We start from the raw sequence: 17709 nt of genomic DNA on the forward strand, positions 1-17709 counted from the left end.
GGCTGCACTGGTTTGTACTAATCTTAAATGACAGAAGAAGCTGATACATTGGCTAATGTCTTTAGCCTAATAAAAATAAAATCTAAATGACAGAATCCGGGAAGAGAAACTGCGACAGAGAGCAGCATGAAGCGTTGCTAGGACGTTGACATATAGAAGATTTCATTTACCAGATACCAACATGTTTAGAAAGCACAGAAGGAAACTGATACAATTACTGCATTTATGAAGATAAAAACTCAAGGAATTACGAAAGACAGCAGCATGAAACGTGACTGCTTCAAAGAGCAGAGAGCTGATAGCCATTGGTAGTTTATGAAGAGTTCTGTGAAACATCAATTAACCAACTAGACAATATACAGCACACATACCTGTAAATATCAGATCATTAGAGAACAATATACTAGAATTAAAGGTAACTTTAAGAATATTTGTACAGTTTTGTGACAGAACAGCCAACGTATTTAAGATTAACCGGCAATATATACAATCAGACATAAAATGCTCCGACATCATATTCGAATAAATGAATGCTACAGACGACGGTTCATTTCAAATAAGGCTGGTATATTGTGGCTTTTCAAGTATTTACTATATTTAGGACATCTTTCAATTAATAAAACCCCCCAGAAAACAGAATAATCACGAAATTCTGCATTATATACAGCACGACCCTACAGAGACCCCTTTGGATTCGAATGATTAATTTTTGAAGAATACACGAATATACCATTTGAGAAAATGTCATGTTTTGAAACTTGAAACCGGCCCGACTTCACAAATCACCATCAAATGGTAGAATCGTATGCACCCAATACTATGTTTGTACCTGTGAAAGAGTACCTGCTATTACAATACCAAATTAGTCTTTAGACTTCCTTTAAAAAATAATTACATTCAAAATGCAGACAGATTTTTTGCCAGTAGCTGAACCCCCTGATGAGTTTCATATAGTTTATTATTAAACTAGCAGAATCAAGCTGAAAGTCTATCAGCAGGGCCGATTTTAATTAAACCAATTTATCTTCCTTTCTTTAACCCCTGGCTGGAACTTGTTAATTTTCTCTTGATATATTGAAGGGTGTTCTATTTACTTCAGGCACATACTTTTAGTAACTCTAAAGATTAGATTCCATTTTGTTTCATTGGATAATTTTAAAATCCAACTGGAATTTTCTATCGTTTATTAATTGGTGTTTTTTTTTATTCAGACACGGACTTGTACTTTTCTGTAGCGATTGGTAGTAAAGCTCCATTTCATTTCTCTGTAGATTGGACAATTTTTCAGTATTTCCTCTGGAGAATAACTGTTGCTTGTGGACTTTAAGGGATTTTTTTTCCACATACTTTTATTTTCCTATTGAGAACAGACGTTGTACCACTCATTTTTTTTTATTGTAGATTAGATAATTAGCCATTGTAGTAGTAGTAATAGACCTTTCAATATGGACGCAATATTCCATTTCATTCCATGGGGAAAGTGCCTCCATATTGAAAGGTCCCAAAAAAGACCTACACACCCTACATTTCATTTTTAAATTAAGTTTTGACGAAAAAGCATATTAAAAATACCCTTATACAAAATAACTTCCTTGTTTCGCTTAACATTCGGTTATTAATAATGTAGAAACTTCTGTAAGAAAGAAAGTTTTGGAAAAAAACAGACCACAATTTCTTCGTTAAATTAACTAATTTAAAAATAGGATGAATTTAATTCTAAAACACGAACAACACAAATTCGAAGATTATTCGGGCGACGGTATCTTTTCATCAATATTTTCTCTAGGTAAAACAATAATTCCAAAAGTAGCTAGCTTTGTTTCAAACAACAAATCCCTCATTTCCTCGGAAGCTAAAGCTATAGGATCTGTCGCGGAAGCGGGAAAGAGTATAAACGACGCAGTGAAAAAGTCTAACGAGTTTAAAGAATTACAACTAGTAAGAGATCTGCGAAACAGGAGATTAGAAGAAAGGAAAGGAAAAGGTTTTGAATTCATAGGATAAAAAATGATTGTCGCTCAAGCTCCGAAAACTTATTTTGGTTCAGATATACAAAAAGCATTGGGCTCTCTTCCTGGATTTCCATGGGTAAAATATCCCGGAGAAAAACATCTTCCCGGTCATAATTACACCGGTATGGTCATCAGACTTTGAATATGTAAAACTATATTACGTTAATAATAGATGAAGAGGTAAATGTTAATTTATTAATCTCTATTGAAAAACCAAAATTTTCAGTTCATCTAAACAAGATTAATTATTCGAAAGAACAAATATCCTTTTTAACTGTAAATGTTTATACCATGGACAAAATATCCAGCTTTTTGGTTTATCAGAAATTCATTTAATTTAATTATCTGAAAAATGGAACTAAAATGCAGACAAAACTACATGATAGAAAAACAAAATGAACTAAAAGAAAAACTAAAACAATTCAACAAATGTAGAAAAACATGGAGTAGAATTGATTCTGTTTTCAAAACAGTAAGCACAGTTCTAACAGTAGGGATAACGGTGGCAACAGCCGTAACCGGTGACTTAATGCTTCCAATATTTGTCCCAACTGTATTAGCCGCGTTCACTGTCGTTCAAACTTCATCTTGTGGATTGATTACTTTAGGTTTACATCAAAACAGAAATCTCATTATAAAAAGAAAACAAATTTTAAATATCTTAATAAATTATTTATATTTTTTGAAAGATCGAGAGAAGATAAGAACATAACCATTGAAGAATTAGGAGAATTCAATGAAATTTTAGATAAATTTCATGTAGAAATATCATCAATAAAAGGGAAAAATTTCTAGTTAAAAAATAGATACTTAAAAATATGAATATATTTGAATATATTTGAAATTTTAGACGATAAGACATTCATATCAAATGTGCTATTTTCCAATGTTATTAAGGCTATCTCTGATAAATTTATAACATTTAAAGGTCAAATTGAATTAGATGGAGTGATAATTCAAGATGGAGGACACAAACAAAACATGCAATTTGTAGGCTTTAATGCCAAAACTTTTCACAATTTCTTTGCAACATTGGATGATAAATCAGATGCTTCTGATTGGTATTTCACAGGTAATATCATTTTACCCAAAGACAATTTCAAAGAAATAAAAAGATCAAAAAAGGGTAGTACCACCCTACTCAAAAAGATGAATGGATATGCCGGTATAAATTGTTACATACCAAGCGATGAACACTGCTTTATAAAGTGCGTAAATCGTGTTTTGAACAAAGACTACACAAAAGAATTGCAAGATTTCATCAACAGTTTTTCAAAATCAAACAGAAAAGGAGTTATGACAACTGCTAGAATCAGTGAATTCAATAAGACATTTAATACTTATTTTCAAATCTATTTGCCCCAAAATAGACATTTTCAACCAAAGAAAGTATCCGAGGAATTAGATTGGGTATTTTACTTACATAAATCACATTTCTGTCTAATAAGAAGAAATAACAAAACCTTAGGCATTAAGGAAATAGAAGATAATTACGATGAAAATGTATGGGGATCTTGTAGAGATAATAATGCGGTAACACAAGTTTCACCTCTAAATTCATGATGATTGTACGCATTTATACGCATGGGATTGCGAAACCTATAGCGAAAAAGAAACGAATAAAGCCATTCCCTATTCTTGCACGTTAATTAATTTAGAAAAACTAAAAAAAAAATGTTAGACAGAATAAAATATAACTTTCCAGATTTCACTGATAGTGTTCCAGAAGAAATTTATGATGAATTAATGAATATAGTAGAAATATTTGTGGGTAAAGATTATATTGATCAAATGTTGCAACGTTTAGGAAAAATAGATCAAAAAAGATTAACATTAATTTCTCATAACGGTAGTGGTTTTGCTAACTGTATCGTGCTTAAAAATGCAAAAAAACTAACACAATGTCCACTAGTAACAGCTAGTGGCATTCTATCTCTACCTTTAACTTATTCATTCACCGATGAATATTAACAGAAAAATGGAAAAGACAAAATCAAATAATTTGCAACTCTAATTATCTGCAAAATATTAATTTCATATGTTCCTATCCACATGAAAAATCTAGTTAGGCGACATGGGAAAATTCGTCTAATATACCAATTAATTTGAGAAAGATCACTGATATCAGTATTGCAAAATACACCGAAGATAATTGGGAATCTTTAAGACACGAATGGGAACCTTGTGCTAAAAGAGATACGTTATGTCTTGGAGCTTGTTTGATAAAATATAACAAAGGTATGAAAGAAGTTGTATTCCAGAATATTTCCAATAATCTAACGGCTCCTTCTTTATCTTTTAAGGGTTGGTATTATTTGTATCATTACCATAAAGAAATAGTTGAAGAAGAATGGTATGAAACTACTAGAATGGTTCCAAAACACACTGAAAAAGAAAATATAGAAAAAGTTTACTCACATACACACCCTTTTATAAGATATTTTATCAGACAATCCATTAAAGGAGGAAGAGTTTCAGCTAACAGAAAATCATTTGAAACGAATAAAATGGATGAAATTTGTAATATATTAAAGGAGTATACAGAACTCGAGAGTAGTAATATAATTACTTATTTAAGAATTTATTTAAAGAATATAGTAAAAAAGATAAAACATTAATTCAAAACTTAAAAAAATAAAATGAACTAAACTAATGGCGTTCGACGCCAACGGTTTGTACACCTCCGCCATGTCAGATTTAGACAGCGAATATCCTAAAGCGGAAAGTGGTAGACCATTTCTACCGGAAGAAAAAAAATAATTTGTTAGGCTCTTTAATGAGCAGAAATTCAGACCAAAAACTGCTATTTTAAAAGTCTGGTTTGAATATCCTACCAAGATGTTCTTCGAATTATCATTGTTTAATCTTACTTTATAGGATCTTGAGTTTGGTTCATTGCTACTCTAAAGATATTATTGTTATTAGTCTGTAAGTCTGCTAAGTTCTTGAAACCAACCATTAAATATCTTGCTGGTTTAATTAATAGTGTTAGTGATTGGCCACGTAGTGGATTCTCCAGTTAAAGTCATGCTACCTACCGTGTTACGACGAAGAAAGGCTATTTCAATATCTTTAGTCAACATGTTGAATGTTCTCGATTCTACTTCAATTGGTGGTTTTATGACAGGTATATAAAGTTGGAGATTCGTTATTTCTAATTTTGAATTTGAAGCATTCTCTCCAAAGAATATCTGATCATCATTGATTTCTCTTTGTAGATGAATTTTATATGGTAAGCCTATGGAAACTTTTCTATGTTCCAACAGACCGAATAAAGGATATAATTGCCAATTTACTTAATTACCCCACCTATTATTATTCTCAACAACATTGTTATACTGAAGTACTCGTTTTTCGAATCCAGGACTAGCTGCTCGTGCCACTCTTTTTATTGTGTTTCGAGCAACAACTCTCACTCTGGCTAAAGCCGCATCATTTGCAAGATTTCTTACCGGTTCTTTTAAAACACTTCCATCGCCAACATCGGGTATCCAACCCGAGACTGAATCGAAATCTTTAGAATATAAAACTGTTTTCAACATTGTGTCGAATTCCCCAGGGTGTTTAATTGTTTCTATCGGATTTGAACCAGCTTCCAAAACCATCTCGCTAAATAAAGATGGAAAGAAATTGTTTTCTAACGTTGTATTTGTTTGTGGAACCCGATTTTCATTGGGAGTACCATCTTTTATTTTGAAATCGCATCGGAAAGAAGTAACCAATTTAATAATGAATTTATTTCGAAGGTAATTCTACCACCATCATCCAACTGGGATTTAGTACCAACAGTCGGTGAGATGATAATATAATCCTCTTTTTTCTTGTTAAACGAATAACGAATCGGATCGTATAATTTAAAGATTGGATCTAGTATTTTATTTGCCATTTTTAAGGTTTAAAATTTGAGTAGAAATTGTGGTCTGTTTTCCAAACAATGAAATGAAAGGTGAATAGGTTCTTTTTGGGGGTGTGAATCGATGGAATGTAGGACTTTTTTGGAGGGGGAATTGATGGAAGGTGTTTTTTTTTGTTTAGGAATTTATGAAATGTAGGGTGTGTAGGTCTTTTTTGGGACCTTTCAATATGGACGCACTTTCCCCATGGAATGAAATGGAATGGGGAATCCCCTTGCGTCCATAATGAAAGGTCTATTACTACTTGTAGTGATATTCATAGATAATAAATTTCCTAAGTGCAAACGGAACCAACCACAAATTAAGAATATAATCTGCAAATTGTACTTGATACTAATTCCAGAAGCTGACATGGCACGAGTTGTTTTCATGGAATCATCAATTAATAAATTCTTTATTTTACATGGGTCAGAAATAAATCAACTACACCTGTATAACATTCAATCCATGTTTTTTGGTTGGTATGTTTGTATATATGGATTAAATATCATTATTTTGTATTAAACATTTTAATATAATATAAAATTTGATTATAAATATTGTATTTTTAAAGCACTTTTTAATCTTTGCATCATATATATATATTTATTATAAATCTAAATCATGAATTCGATAAAATTATATACATTAATAAGATAATTCCTTAAAAGGTTTTCTAGCCTACGTACGTGTACGTTTCTTCCTCTTTATGTTATATATTGATACATTTACTGCCTTTTTAATTCAAATTACCGTGGTTCCTGTAATCACAGAAAACTTCCAGATAACATCACAGCTATCTGCAAAAATCACTCTAATTTTCTAGTGTGTGGTTTCTGATATGCCAGAAACACTAGACCAGATAACGACACCAGTCACTATCACCAAAACCATTGGTTTTTGCCATCATGACACACAGGCTAGAAAACCTCCTTTGAATCCATAACATGCTTCATTAACATTATCCAAATACATTCAATTCATCAATCAAAAAATCAATTCAATTCATCAACAGGCTAATACTTTCTCATTTATGGAAGAAAAGACAGGGAAGGTTGCCTCAGGAAATTTGATAACTCCATTGAAAAAGCTAATCTGATTAAAAAGATCTATTCATCTAAATATCTAAATAAACGAGATCAGTTTCAGTTCTCTGTATCCAAATTTCATATCTGGTTGCTAGGTAAGTCTATCAATGTATCTTATAATTACTTCAAGGCCTGATATCATTTCGTTAATGCCCTGGACAAAACAGTATAAAGAGTTTTAAATCAATGCAGCAATTCTTGTATCAGTACCATAAAAAATACAGTGGTATCTTAATAATAAATTTAGGCACTTAAAGGGATTGTAAAGAGTTTTTCTTAAGTTGTTATGTTTATCGGGAACACTGATATCATCAATTTGCACCATTCCATGTATCAATCAGACCTCTGTGGTTCTTGCAATTCCACTAAAACTAAGCGTTTGATGAGGTCACTATTACCAAAGTTGCTAGTGATATATCTAGGCTATTAGTGTCCCAACCCCCCACCCCAATAAAAAAAACCTCTTTAAAATACCTTTCAAGAACTAAAGAACACCTTGTGGTTGTGAGATCATTGATAGTTAATTATTTGCAAATGGTAAAGTAAGAAGAAGGTTAATGAACAATGGTGCTGTAACAATCAGTATTATATATACTAAACCAATAACAAACTATACTAATTAATAGACAATATTGCTCACTGATATTAGTACAAATTCAAGGGTCACTATCATGGTAAAACACGTGGCGATTATCATCAACAAATAATATCTTAACAAACGATTTCTTGATAAACTCCGTCTCTGGTATTAGTGCAAATCTAGGAATCACCAAAAACCAATAAGTAGGCGGTAATAAATGTGTGACTTGACGTTGATGTGATACTAATTTCTTAATAAACTATGTCACTGATATCACCAAGGGTGGAGGCAGAGGTAGGACAATGACATGTATATATGTATTAGTAGTATTATCCTAAACCAATAATATCTTAATAAACGATACTAATTTCGTCTTCGCTGATATTAGTACGATCACCAACAACTGAAGGCAGGATATAGAAAACATGAGACATTGACATTGGTTTGATTATCATTATGTATACTAAACCAATAATATCTTTACAAACGATACTAATTTCTCCTTCACTGGTATTAGTACAAATCAAAGATCACCAATAACTGATAGCAGGCGGTAGAAGACATTGATATTATTATTACCGTATAACTAAACCAATAATATCTTTACAAACTACACTAATTATAAGGTGATTCGGGTCATTAATGCAAATCCATCCATCATCGAGACTGGTAAGTGGGTGTGAGGTTATTTAGGACAAGACAGTTCCAGAGGTCATTAGTCTGATGAATTTGCTGGTGAACTAACAAATGTATTTGATAGCATATTAGTATTAGCATTTCATCTTCAGTTATACAACATCAACTAATGAGCCAGGTGTCTTTAACCAGACAGGACATGAAAACTAAATAAACTTTGCATTTCATATGATATAAAGAATGTTCTGGATCTAATAATACTAATTTCAAATAAAAGCCAATTTTATATTACTAACTTGGGTCCACAAGTTTCAAGCAAAACTTTGAAGCAATCATAGTGAATTTAGAAATTCTTAAAACATCATTTTTAACATGAACACTGTTTCAGCATCGACTCTATATTCAGTGTACATGACCACTATATTTAGACCCCGTATATTTGGTGAATGGTCCCTATGTAAGCACCTGTATACACGGTCTTCTAGGATTCATTGTAAAGTTTAAGAGTATTATTTCTTTATGCTGTGAAATTGTAAAAATTTTAACTGAGCCAATCTAGATCATCTTCATCGTCATCATCACCAAATAATGGAGGGGGTTTCTGGTCCTACAAAAAATCATAAACCAGGCTTACAAGTAATTTGTTATTAGATTATTAGATGTTATTAGAATCAACAGTGTTGCTTTTGCTGAATTGTTCTAAAGTTCTGGAATAGTCCCATAGTCCTGTATACTCATTATTATTTTCCCCAGTTAAAAAATACCATTTGGTGCTCCATCTGATCATATCAACTGACATAAGAAGGAAATCACTTGGGACCAGAAAAAGATGGCGGATCCCGCAGAATGTCGGAGTACTCAGAATCGACTGTAGGCTACTTACATCATCATCAACAAGGTCTGCTTTACTGGGAAGTTTTCCACCAGGTTGTTTTGCAGGTTTTTTATCTTTTTTATCATCTTTTTTGTTCTCTGTTTTCAAGTCAATTTGTCCTAGTGTATCCGATACTGTCGAATCATTACCAAATAACGGACTGAAAATACATTTCAATGTTTATAAGTTACACTTTATCTCTAATGAAACCATCATTAATGTTAATATTGCAGTTCTGATCCAAGCTTTTTCTAAATCCAAACTGTTGGACAAGATATTAGAATTGATTACAAGACAATACTCAGTATTGATGTTACTGAACTTAATGTTAAACGATCAGTTTTCATGATATAATCATTGTCCAGAAAAAGTTAAACCCCAAAAATCTAACTAAAATACAATAAAAGCCAGAAAAAAAATTAAAGGCAAAAAACAGAAGGCAAAAAACAGACGGCAAAAAACAGAAGGCAAACCAGAACCAATCTGAGATATGTTATTTAGTCTTTCATTCATCAAAACACATAGATTAGATTTACCTGTCTTCCTCTTCATCAACTAAAGGAGGTGGTTCTTTAGTGGCTAGAGTAGGTAGATTATCTACTGAACTGGATGAACTCGTCCTTCCTTTATTTACACTGGATGATCGGGACTTCGACTCTTTATCACTGTCTACTGACTTGTTAACTGCGTTACTATTGGTTGATTTACTGTCTTTCTCATTGGATGATTTTTTACTCTCTGACACCTCATTGGTTGATTTATCACTTTGTTGAGACGGCTTTGATTGGTCACTTTTCGAATCTGTTTTATTTTGATTGGGCGAATTTGCATCTTTATTTTTAGAATCTGAAATAAAATGAAAGAATACGTAAAATTGAATACATCGACCTTGTAGGTAGTCAAAAAATCAAATTTGAAGTCTTGGCCAATAGTCTCACTCACGTTTCAGCTAAATAAATTATATATAATTATGATAAACCTCTGTAATATTACCTGATTTGTCTAAAGCTGCTGTATGATATGGGTTACCTTTATCACCAACTACCGGACTACTTTCTTCTTTAGTCTTTTTCTCATCTACTGGCTCTGAAAATACACAAAATACTGGATAAAAATATTGAAAATTAAGAAAAAAAGCGTAGAAATCACAAAAATAAAAAATGTTTTATGAAGTGACGAACTATGCAATATACTATAATATAAAGAGAATCTATCCTCTCTATGTTGAAATCTAAACGAGATCTAGAATATTAGCCGGCAAATGTTTAAAAACTTGAGTATCCACAGCTGTATATATATATTTTTTTAAATAAATTATATTTTCTGAAATCTCGATTTCTTTTCATTCTTGAGAATAAGATTTTTAGATAAAAAAGGTAAATTTTCAGATGAATTTGATATTATATTTTAAATGTATTAATTATGTTTTAGAAATTTTATTAATATGATACTTTAAAAAATGTAACAATTTCAACTTATGAAAATTTTCATAACAAAAAAATTCATTTTCTCTAATCCTTCAATCATTCAAAATATCATAAAATAGTACTAGCAAGAATAAGTTGAATTCTCATGAGTAGGTTTATAATCTTACTTAATTCTAATGAGTTGATAATTAAAAAATAAATAATTCATCAGCTTATTAGTTCTGTAACGTAGTTATAGAAATTGGAGGCAAAGCAAGATAGTTATTTTATGAGTAGAAGTTTAAAAATTTTCCCGAAATACCAAACTTCATTTTAATCTGATGACGACACATTATGTGATTAATATTTTGCTTATTCCATAATATTGTCTTGTGTTTGTGATAAAAACGTCAATGCTAATACATATTGTTTGTCAATGTCTGTGATTTTTTATTTAAATAAATACGCTCTATTTAAAAAAAAAGAAAATATGAGGAGAAAATGTCTGATTGTCAACTTGAGATTAAAATGAAATGATGAGATATAGACTTTTTTTTATAAAATAATTGTTAAAAAACAATAGGCTTGAAAATATAGATTTTTCTATTAAAAACAGAATGCGACGTTTCACCTATTTAACTCTAAGATATAACCTAAATGAGTTGATTTCTTAAAGTGAAAAAAGTGATTTTTCTTATTAAAAAAAGAAACTTAGATATAAAATCATGATTCTGACTAAGAGAATATAACATACATACACCAGATCTAACCATTAATCAAAAATCAACATTGACAACACTCAATAATGTTAATTATAAATCAATTTGGAAGTTATTTTTTGTTTTTTGTTAACTAATAGACAGACAAATGTAAGACATGGTTAATTACGTTTTACATGACAAATAGACGAGAGAGAAAACATTGTTCAGAGAAATGATTAGAGAAAACTAGAGATTGAATATTATTCTAGTTAATTAATAGACATGATAATTGGTAAGTTACATAGATCAATAAACAACATCAAGGGATATCGTCCTTAACTTAGCATCTAAAGGTACCTAGGTTAAACAAATACAATGACAGAGTATGTCAACTCTTCTAGACACCTGACTCCACTATTCATTATGAAATAATAAACACCATCAAGACTGTTGACTTTCAGCTCCCTTTATCTCTTATCAGATCGAAAATCCTTGAAGATCCCATTTGCAATTAGACAATTAAAAAGCAAAGTGAGAGTGAGTTTATAAATAATATTAAGGAGACAACAAATCAACTATCTTTCATTTGGTCTTTTTCTGGCTCTTTTCTGATGATGGTTTTGCAACATAATTTGATATTATTTTATAAGTAAAGATACACTTTAGGCAGCATTGTTATTCTGAATGAGCTACGTCAGCTGGCTAAGTGAATACCTAAAAGGCTATATCAGCTTTTTAAACAGATATTTACACGACTGTTTCCCTTTAAACCATTAACGAGATTGATCAAGCATGAAGAAGTGTTTCTATTGTTCTAAACATGCTATGTACAATCAAATGAATCAAGTTTTCAGGATGTCAAGAGTAAACGGTACTATTCTCGTCATAAGCTTCTCCTGTGAACGCAAAAAACAATGAAAAAAACTTAAAACTAATAATACAATGATGATGAATCATACTGGCTCTTTGTAATAAACATTACATTATAATAGTTATTACACATCAATAGACTGATGACTCTACTGATAGACAAGAATGTCCCTAGGTCGTTTTACAACCTGTTTATCAACCTTTCAGCACTTGAATCCAACTCCAAAGACTTTGATAAAGTTCATCTTATTCGGCTTTAAACCTTAAACTTTGAATTCCAAACGTCTCAAAGAAAAATTTTTATTTTATCATTAACTTAATGTATTTAATATATAGAGATTAAGGAGGAAACTTTACTCTGCCTTCCAGAGTGTTATTATTATTACTCATTGACGTTATTCTTGTTTCCATTTTTTTCTGCCTACCGTACTTGAATATTAACGTCAATAACTTGATGAAAAGTAAATCAATTTTACATGGAAATTGTTCAACTAAGTTCTTAAACCAACTAACACACATACTTGACAGCGGTTACTTTTAAACCATAAGATATTTAAAATAAGTATTCATCACTTCTGTTTTTAATTAATTAATCATCTAACAATTACAAAATACACAAATAAGATTGTCATTCTTTAAAGGGGAGGGGCACAACGGTACAACAATATACATATATCTGTTTATAGAATACAACTATTTACAATGGATTGAAATCACTACATTAATATTAAATGAACAAAAAGAAGGGATAATGACAAAAACTTTTATTCAACTCATTCTGGGGCAAATTCACGAAAAAAAAAAAATTATGTTTTCAATTCAGGTTTTCTCTTCTAATCTCCAAATCAAGTCAAAAGAAAAAAGAAAATATACTTAACCCTTATAGAAAATTATATTTAAAGATAGAAATGACAGGATTATAGCAAAAACTTTTACTCAACACATTTTGGGGCAAATTCACTAACACACATAATCAAGTTTTCAATTCAATTTTCTTCTTTCAGTTCAAAATCCAGTCAAAAGAAAGAAGAACGTCTGTTTAAGTCTATCCAATTATAGAAATGAGAGGGTTATAGCAAAAATTTTACTCAACACATTCTGGGGTAAATTCAGTAATTCTTTTATAACAGAAAAAAACGACTACAATATTCTGAGACAGTAGAAACTGGTAAGTTGTCTGATTTGTAAGTCTAGAGAAAGTAATGACGGGTTATAGCAAAAACATTACTTAACACCTTCTGGGGCAAATTCAAGTTGTTAACTTTGAATACAGATAAAAATACATATAATGAAATTATTAAAAGGGGTAAGTGCATTCTAAAGACAATAGAAAAATACCCCTTATTAAAGATATTATCAAATTCGTCATCATTTCCGATAAAATAAATTCTATATCATAATTTTTTTTGCACTTTTTGTCACCCCCGCATTATTTTAATTCTAATCTTATATCTAAAATTCTAATTACCTTAGAGTAAACCTACACTGTAAGTTGAATAAAGATGGAAATAGCTTAACCTGATTATCTTATCAATTGAATTATATAACTCACAGTGTGAATTTTAGAATTGATTTAAAATCAGAGATAATGTAATAACGTTATAACAGGTCAAATTCTACATCATATTCATTCATATATATTTTATATTTTGGGTCACCTGGGTCCACAAGACTTTTCTTCCATGGTCATTCTTCAAAGTATTAGCTTTAAGTTCGGATTAAAAGACTTTTTTAAGCTTGGGTTTCGTCAACCTTTCAGAGATTCCTCAAACCTATTACTATTTAATGGTATAATAATTTGGGCCAATGACCAATTTTCTATATTTTCAATCAAATTTTTATCTAAAATTTTACACATTAACAAAGGCACTCAAACTTTTTAGCTTTCTATATTTTCTTTCTAATCTACCATAGAAATTAGAAAAATACTTGACTTTTTGTCAGAATGTAAGAAAAAAAGCTCTATACACAAGAGTTCCATTAGTATGTATTGTTCAGGTAACTAAACTGGTTTATCAAATATACAGAAATAAATGAATGTGTGTAGGAGAATATGATTGAAACTCTATACATGATGACACTTTATAAAGGACTATAGCCTAGAACTTTCAGTAATATAATCCTGGAAGATCTTATTACATTGATTCTATCAAAAAAAATCTAACATAATATACATCAGCAAATGAAATATCCTGCTTACTCTTTTCAAAACAACTGATGGCACTTCTTGTTTGAAAAGTCCAGTACTACATATATACAATTATAGCTCCCAATTTGGATGAGATTTTTGGATAATGTAATTGTTTTGCTTGTACGGATTTTATAAAATCAAAACCGTAGGTGAAAATGAGAAAATGTTCACAAATTAACAATTTTAAAATGAAACTATTTTCATTCATCAATAATTCGAATCCACACACCTGTAGAAAATCTATCGACTTACTTAATTCAGTGAAAGACAAGAGCAACGAAAAATTTTCTTTTATCATCTCCATTGTAAGTTAATGTGAAAGAATAATGAATAATGCCTCCCTCGTTATAAAATGTTTACATTATTTCTACAGAATATAATTGAAAAAAGAAGAAATAATTTTTATCATATTTGAACGACATTTAAGAAAAAAAACTTTGAAAAAGTTCTTCTATTCAATTCTGTATAATAAGACATAAAAAATAGAAAATTTTAAATTGATTTCTTAATTGTCAAACATCAGAAAAGTTTCTATTACATTTTCTCAAAGAAAACAATTGTTTTATAGGCCACGAGCTTTGATGTTTTTTCTGACAATAAAGTAGGTCTTTTAAAGATGTTTGTTAAAGTTTGAATCTGTGAAGAGGGACTTAATTCTACAGTATATAGAATAACATTATTAGTATAGTTTACTTTGCAACAGCAATTTGATTGGTCAAAGTTGTAATGATTAACCAATCAGATGAACAATAATAAAATCATGCTTTTGTAAAATATGGCTCAGACATGTGACGTCAAACTTAACTAAATATAATAATAAAAAAAGAAGAAGAGTAGTCTCATCTAAAAGACAATAATCTATAGAAATAGAAGTCATTTCTAAACTAAGGGATATTAATAAAAATATACAAAGACAGACCATATATATATATATATATATATATATTAGTAAAGAGTTCAGCACTAGGAGCTATGACATATTGAATTATACAAAAAATAAGTTAGCACCTTCTTCTAGATCAGTGGTTCCCAACCTTTTTCAGCATGTGATGATGTGAGGTTCTCTCTCAATTCAAAAAAATTCTTCTCCTACACCAGTTGTCCACACCCCTGACACCCTTGTCCCACATCCCCAAGGGGTTGAAAACACCCCAAGTTGGGAACCGGGGTTCTAGAAAAAAATGTAAGTTGTCATTGCTAAATATATATTGTAATTCTTAATATTTGAATTACATCATCAACTGTTTTGAATCGTTCGTGGATATAAATATCTTGATATGTTTTGTATAAAACATTTTGTATTTTGCATAAAAAGCTTTTACTAAATGTACAGATTCCACGGTGATATCTTAACTAACTACAAGAGCTGAACATTAGTTTAAAGGGACTGGTAGGCCATTCCTTATCACAAATTATATTTTAGTCTCAGAAATGTAATTTTTTTTAGCTAAGCCAATCAGTAATAGTGTTCATAGCTCACTGTCAAGATTTGAGCCTTCCAATCCATGTATGTCTAGAATTATCTGCGTTTGAATGTTAAAATGATGAATTGTTATTTTAAGATACTCTGTGATATATAGAAAAGACATTTATTGAAATAGTGAGTTAAATTCCTAGTTTGAAGTATTTTGAAAGGAATTATGCGTTGTTCGTACATTTCCAGACTATTTATTCAAGACTCAAATAAACCTCCCAAAATGGCACACCCGTCCCTTTAAGAAAAACTAAAGAGATGTTACTAAGAGAGATCTAAAGATCTAAGATTCTGACTTGCAAGCTATAAACTGTTTCTGATATCTTACTGCCTAATAATGGATCTAATTTATTCAATTCTTCTGTGTATAGTCTGTTTCCTTTATCTCCTGTAATATGAGCTGTTTTACTGGTCATAGTTTTTGGAACAACTGGTTTCGGTTTGGGTGCGTGGACCTGATGAACTGTAGTTGGTTTGATCTCAGCTTCAGATTTTGTTTTGGATGTAGGAGGGGCAGCGTGAGACACTGTTGTTTCCACTTTACCCATGGATTCTTCAACTGAAATTAAATCTGTCCTAATAGTTTCAACATCATACCATTCACAATTTTGTAAAACACGATTCAGTTTATTGTTGTACCCTGAACTCTTGGAAGGTCATGTAGAGAAGTGCATCTCAATTGAGGTGATACCAGACCTTCCATAAGAATAATCCCAATAAAATTGATGTGAAAGCATACAGAGAATAGAAACTTCATCATATAAATTCCCATATCACTATAACGCTGTTATTAACTGAGTTTAAAACCTTGACTGGAAGTTTGTAAATACAGTGATTTGATTGGATTGTATGCCACCAAATACAACCAACCAGAGCCCTAGACAGGTCTGTAAACCATAAGCCATAATGTTTACAGTGTTTATGTCGAGCAGTCCGATTGACTGTATTTCCGAGTGTACAGTTAAATCAACTCAATGCATTCCGGGATATAAGTAAGTGCTTTATAATGTCAAGGTATTAGACACAGTTTGTAAAGTTGTGACATTGTGATGCCAAATATAAATACAGACTAGACTAGACTATCATGTATATCTTAAGAAACCAACCTGGTTGTAATTTATCGAGTTCCTCAGTGTAATATTTATTGCCTTTATCACCAGTTATTGCCCCTGTCTTCTTCTCAGCAGGTTTTATCACTATACATTATATATATTCATTATAGGGTTACGTTCATGATATATTATTAAAATGAATGAAGTTTTACATCCAATTATACAAAACTGGATATATTTTGACAGGCAACAAACTCACCCCTAAGTTAACAAATGAACTCTTCCAATCATATATATTATATAGTATCATATTGATAGAATGCATGTGTAGAAGAGTTTGTTAGAAACTTGAGGGGTGTCAAACAGATAACTGGTACTCTATATCCATTTTTATATGCATGCATTCTACTATCCAATATATGGCATACATTATGAGGTTACATTCACATTATCGATAAATGAACATTGATTGAATCAATTAAATGAACTATACAGAAAGATTCAATACACAGATAATGTGAAATAACAAAAAGGAAAGCTCTCATGGTAATAAATGTTATACATAAATAACATCAAGGTGGAAATTATAATCACATTGTTTAAAATATCAAATTCATTTTAAATAAATTTAGAAGTTCTTTGACATTTTGAAATAAAAAAATTCTCAACTAGATCAATTTTCAGTTAAATTATAATTCATATGACACACGAAATGTCATGTACTGTAATACTTCTATTCTAGTTAGAGAATCTCAAATTTCAATCACTCCTACGCTACGATAATTATACGCCTACTTCTATCACAAATCTTACTTATAATAATTACTTAATATCTTCATATAGCTGTAAGGTAGAAAGGATTAGAAAGAGGTTTTCTGGATTATTTACCATTTTCTTGATTAGACTTAAGGTTTCTATGAGGTAGGTGGGTA

The 17709-nt window shown here is 30.7% G+C and overlaps 4 protein-coding genes across 4 annotated transcripts in view; 1 reads left to right on the forward strand and 3 right to left on the reverse strand.

Annotated features, from left to right (window-relative positions):
* Positions 1–2007: 2007 nt before the first annotated feature.
* Positions 2008–3983, forward strand: LOTGIDRAFT_170746 (hypothetical protein; the record flags this gene model as incomplete). Its single annotated transcript, XM_009046584.1, has 3 exons — positions 2008–2134; positions 2863–3084; positions 3718–3983. 3 exons carry the CDS (start codon positions 2008–2010, stop codon positions 3981–3983), a joined length of 615 nt encoding a protein of 204 aa, XP_009044832.1.
* Positions 3984–4709: 726 nt separating this feature from the next.
* LOTGIDRAFT_170747 (hypothetical protein) lies at positions 4710–5617 on the reverse strand (the record flags this gene model as incomplete). The annotated part of the gene is made up of 3 exons (XM_009046585.1): positions 4710–4751; positions 5051–5222; positions 5322–5617. The coding sequence occupies 3 exons, from the start codon at positions 5615–5617 to the stop codon at positions 4710–4712; spliced, it is 510 nt and encodes a 169-aa protein (XP_009044833.1).
* Positions 5618–8642: 3025 nt separating this feature from the next.
* Positions 8643–14555, reverse strand: LOTGIDRAFT_237345 (hypothetical protein; the record flags this gene model as incomplete). The annotated part of the gene is made up of 5 exons (XM_009046586.1): positions 8643–8816; positions 9093–9243; positions 9620–9929; positions 10077–10169; positions 14504–14555. The coding sequence occupies 5 exons, from the start codon at positions 14553–14555 to the stop codon at positions 8751–8753; spliced, it is 672 nt and encodes a 223-aa protein (XP_009044834.1). The 3' UTR covers positions 8643–8750.
* Positions 14556–16000: 1445 nt separating this feature from the next.
* LOTGIDRAFT_170749 (hypothetical protein) overlaps positions 16001–17709 on the reverse strand; it is a gene marked incomplete at both ends in the record, with an annotated part of 37586 nt that continues 35877 nt past the window's right edge. Inside the window, 2 exons of the mRNA XM_009046587.1 lie at positions 16001–16284; positions 16832–16921. Coding sequence (XP_009044835.1) covers positions 16001–16284; positions 16832–16921 — 374 coding nt within the window. The remainder of the gene's footprint in view (positions 16285–16831; positions 16922–17709) is intronic.

Source organism: Lottia gigantea (genome assembly GCF_000327385.1).
Source record: "Lottia gigantea unplaced genomic scaffold LOTGIsca_103, whole genome shotgun sequence".
In the NCBI taxonomy this organism is placed as follows: Eukaryota; Metazoa; Mollusca; class Gastropoda; family Lottiidae; genus Lottia; species Lottia gigantea.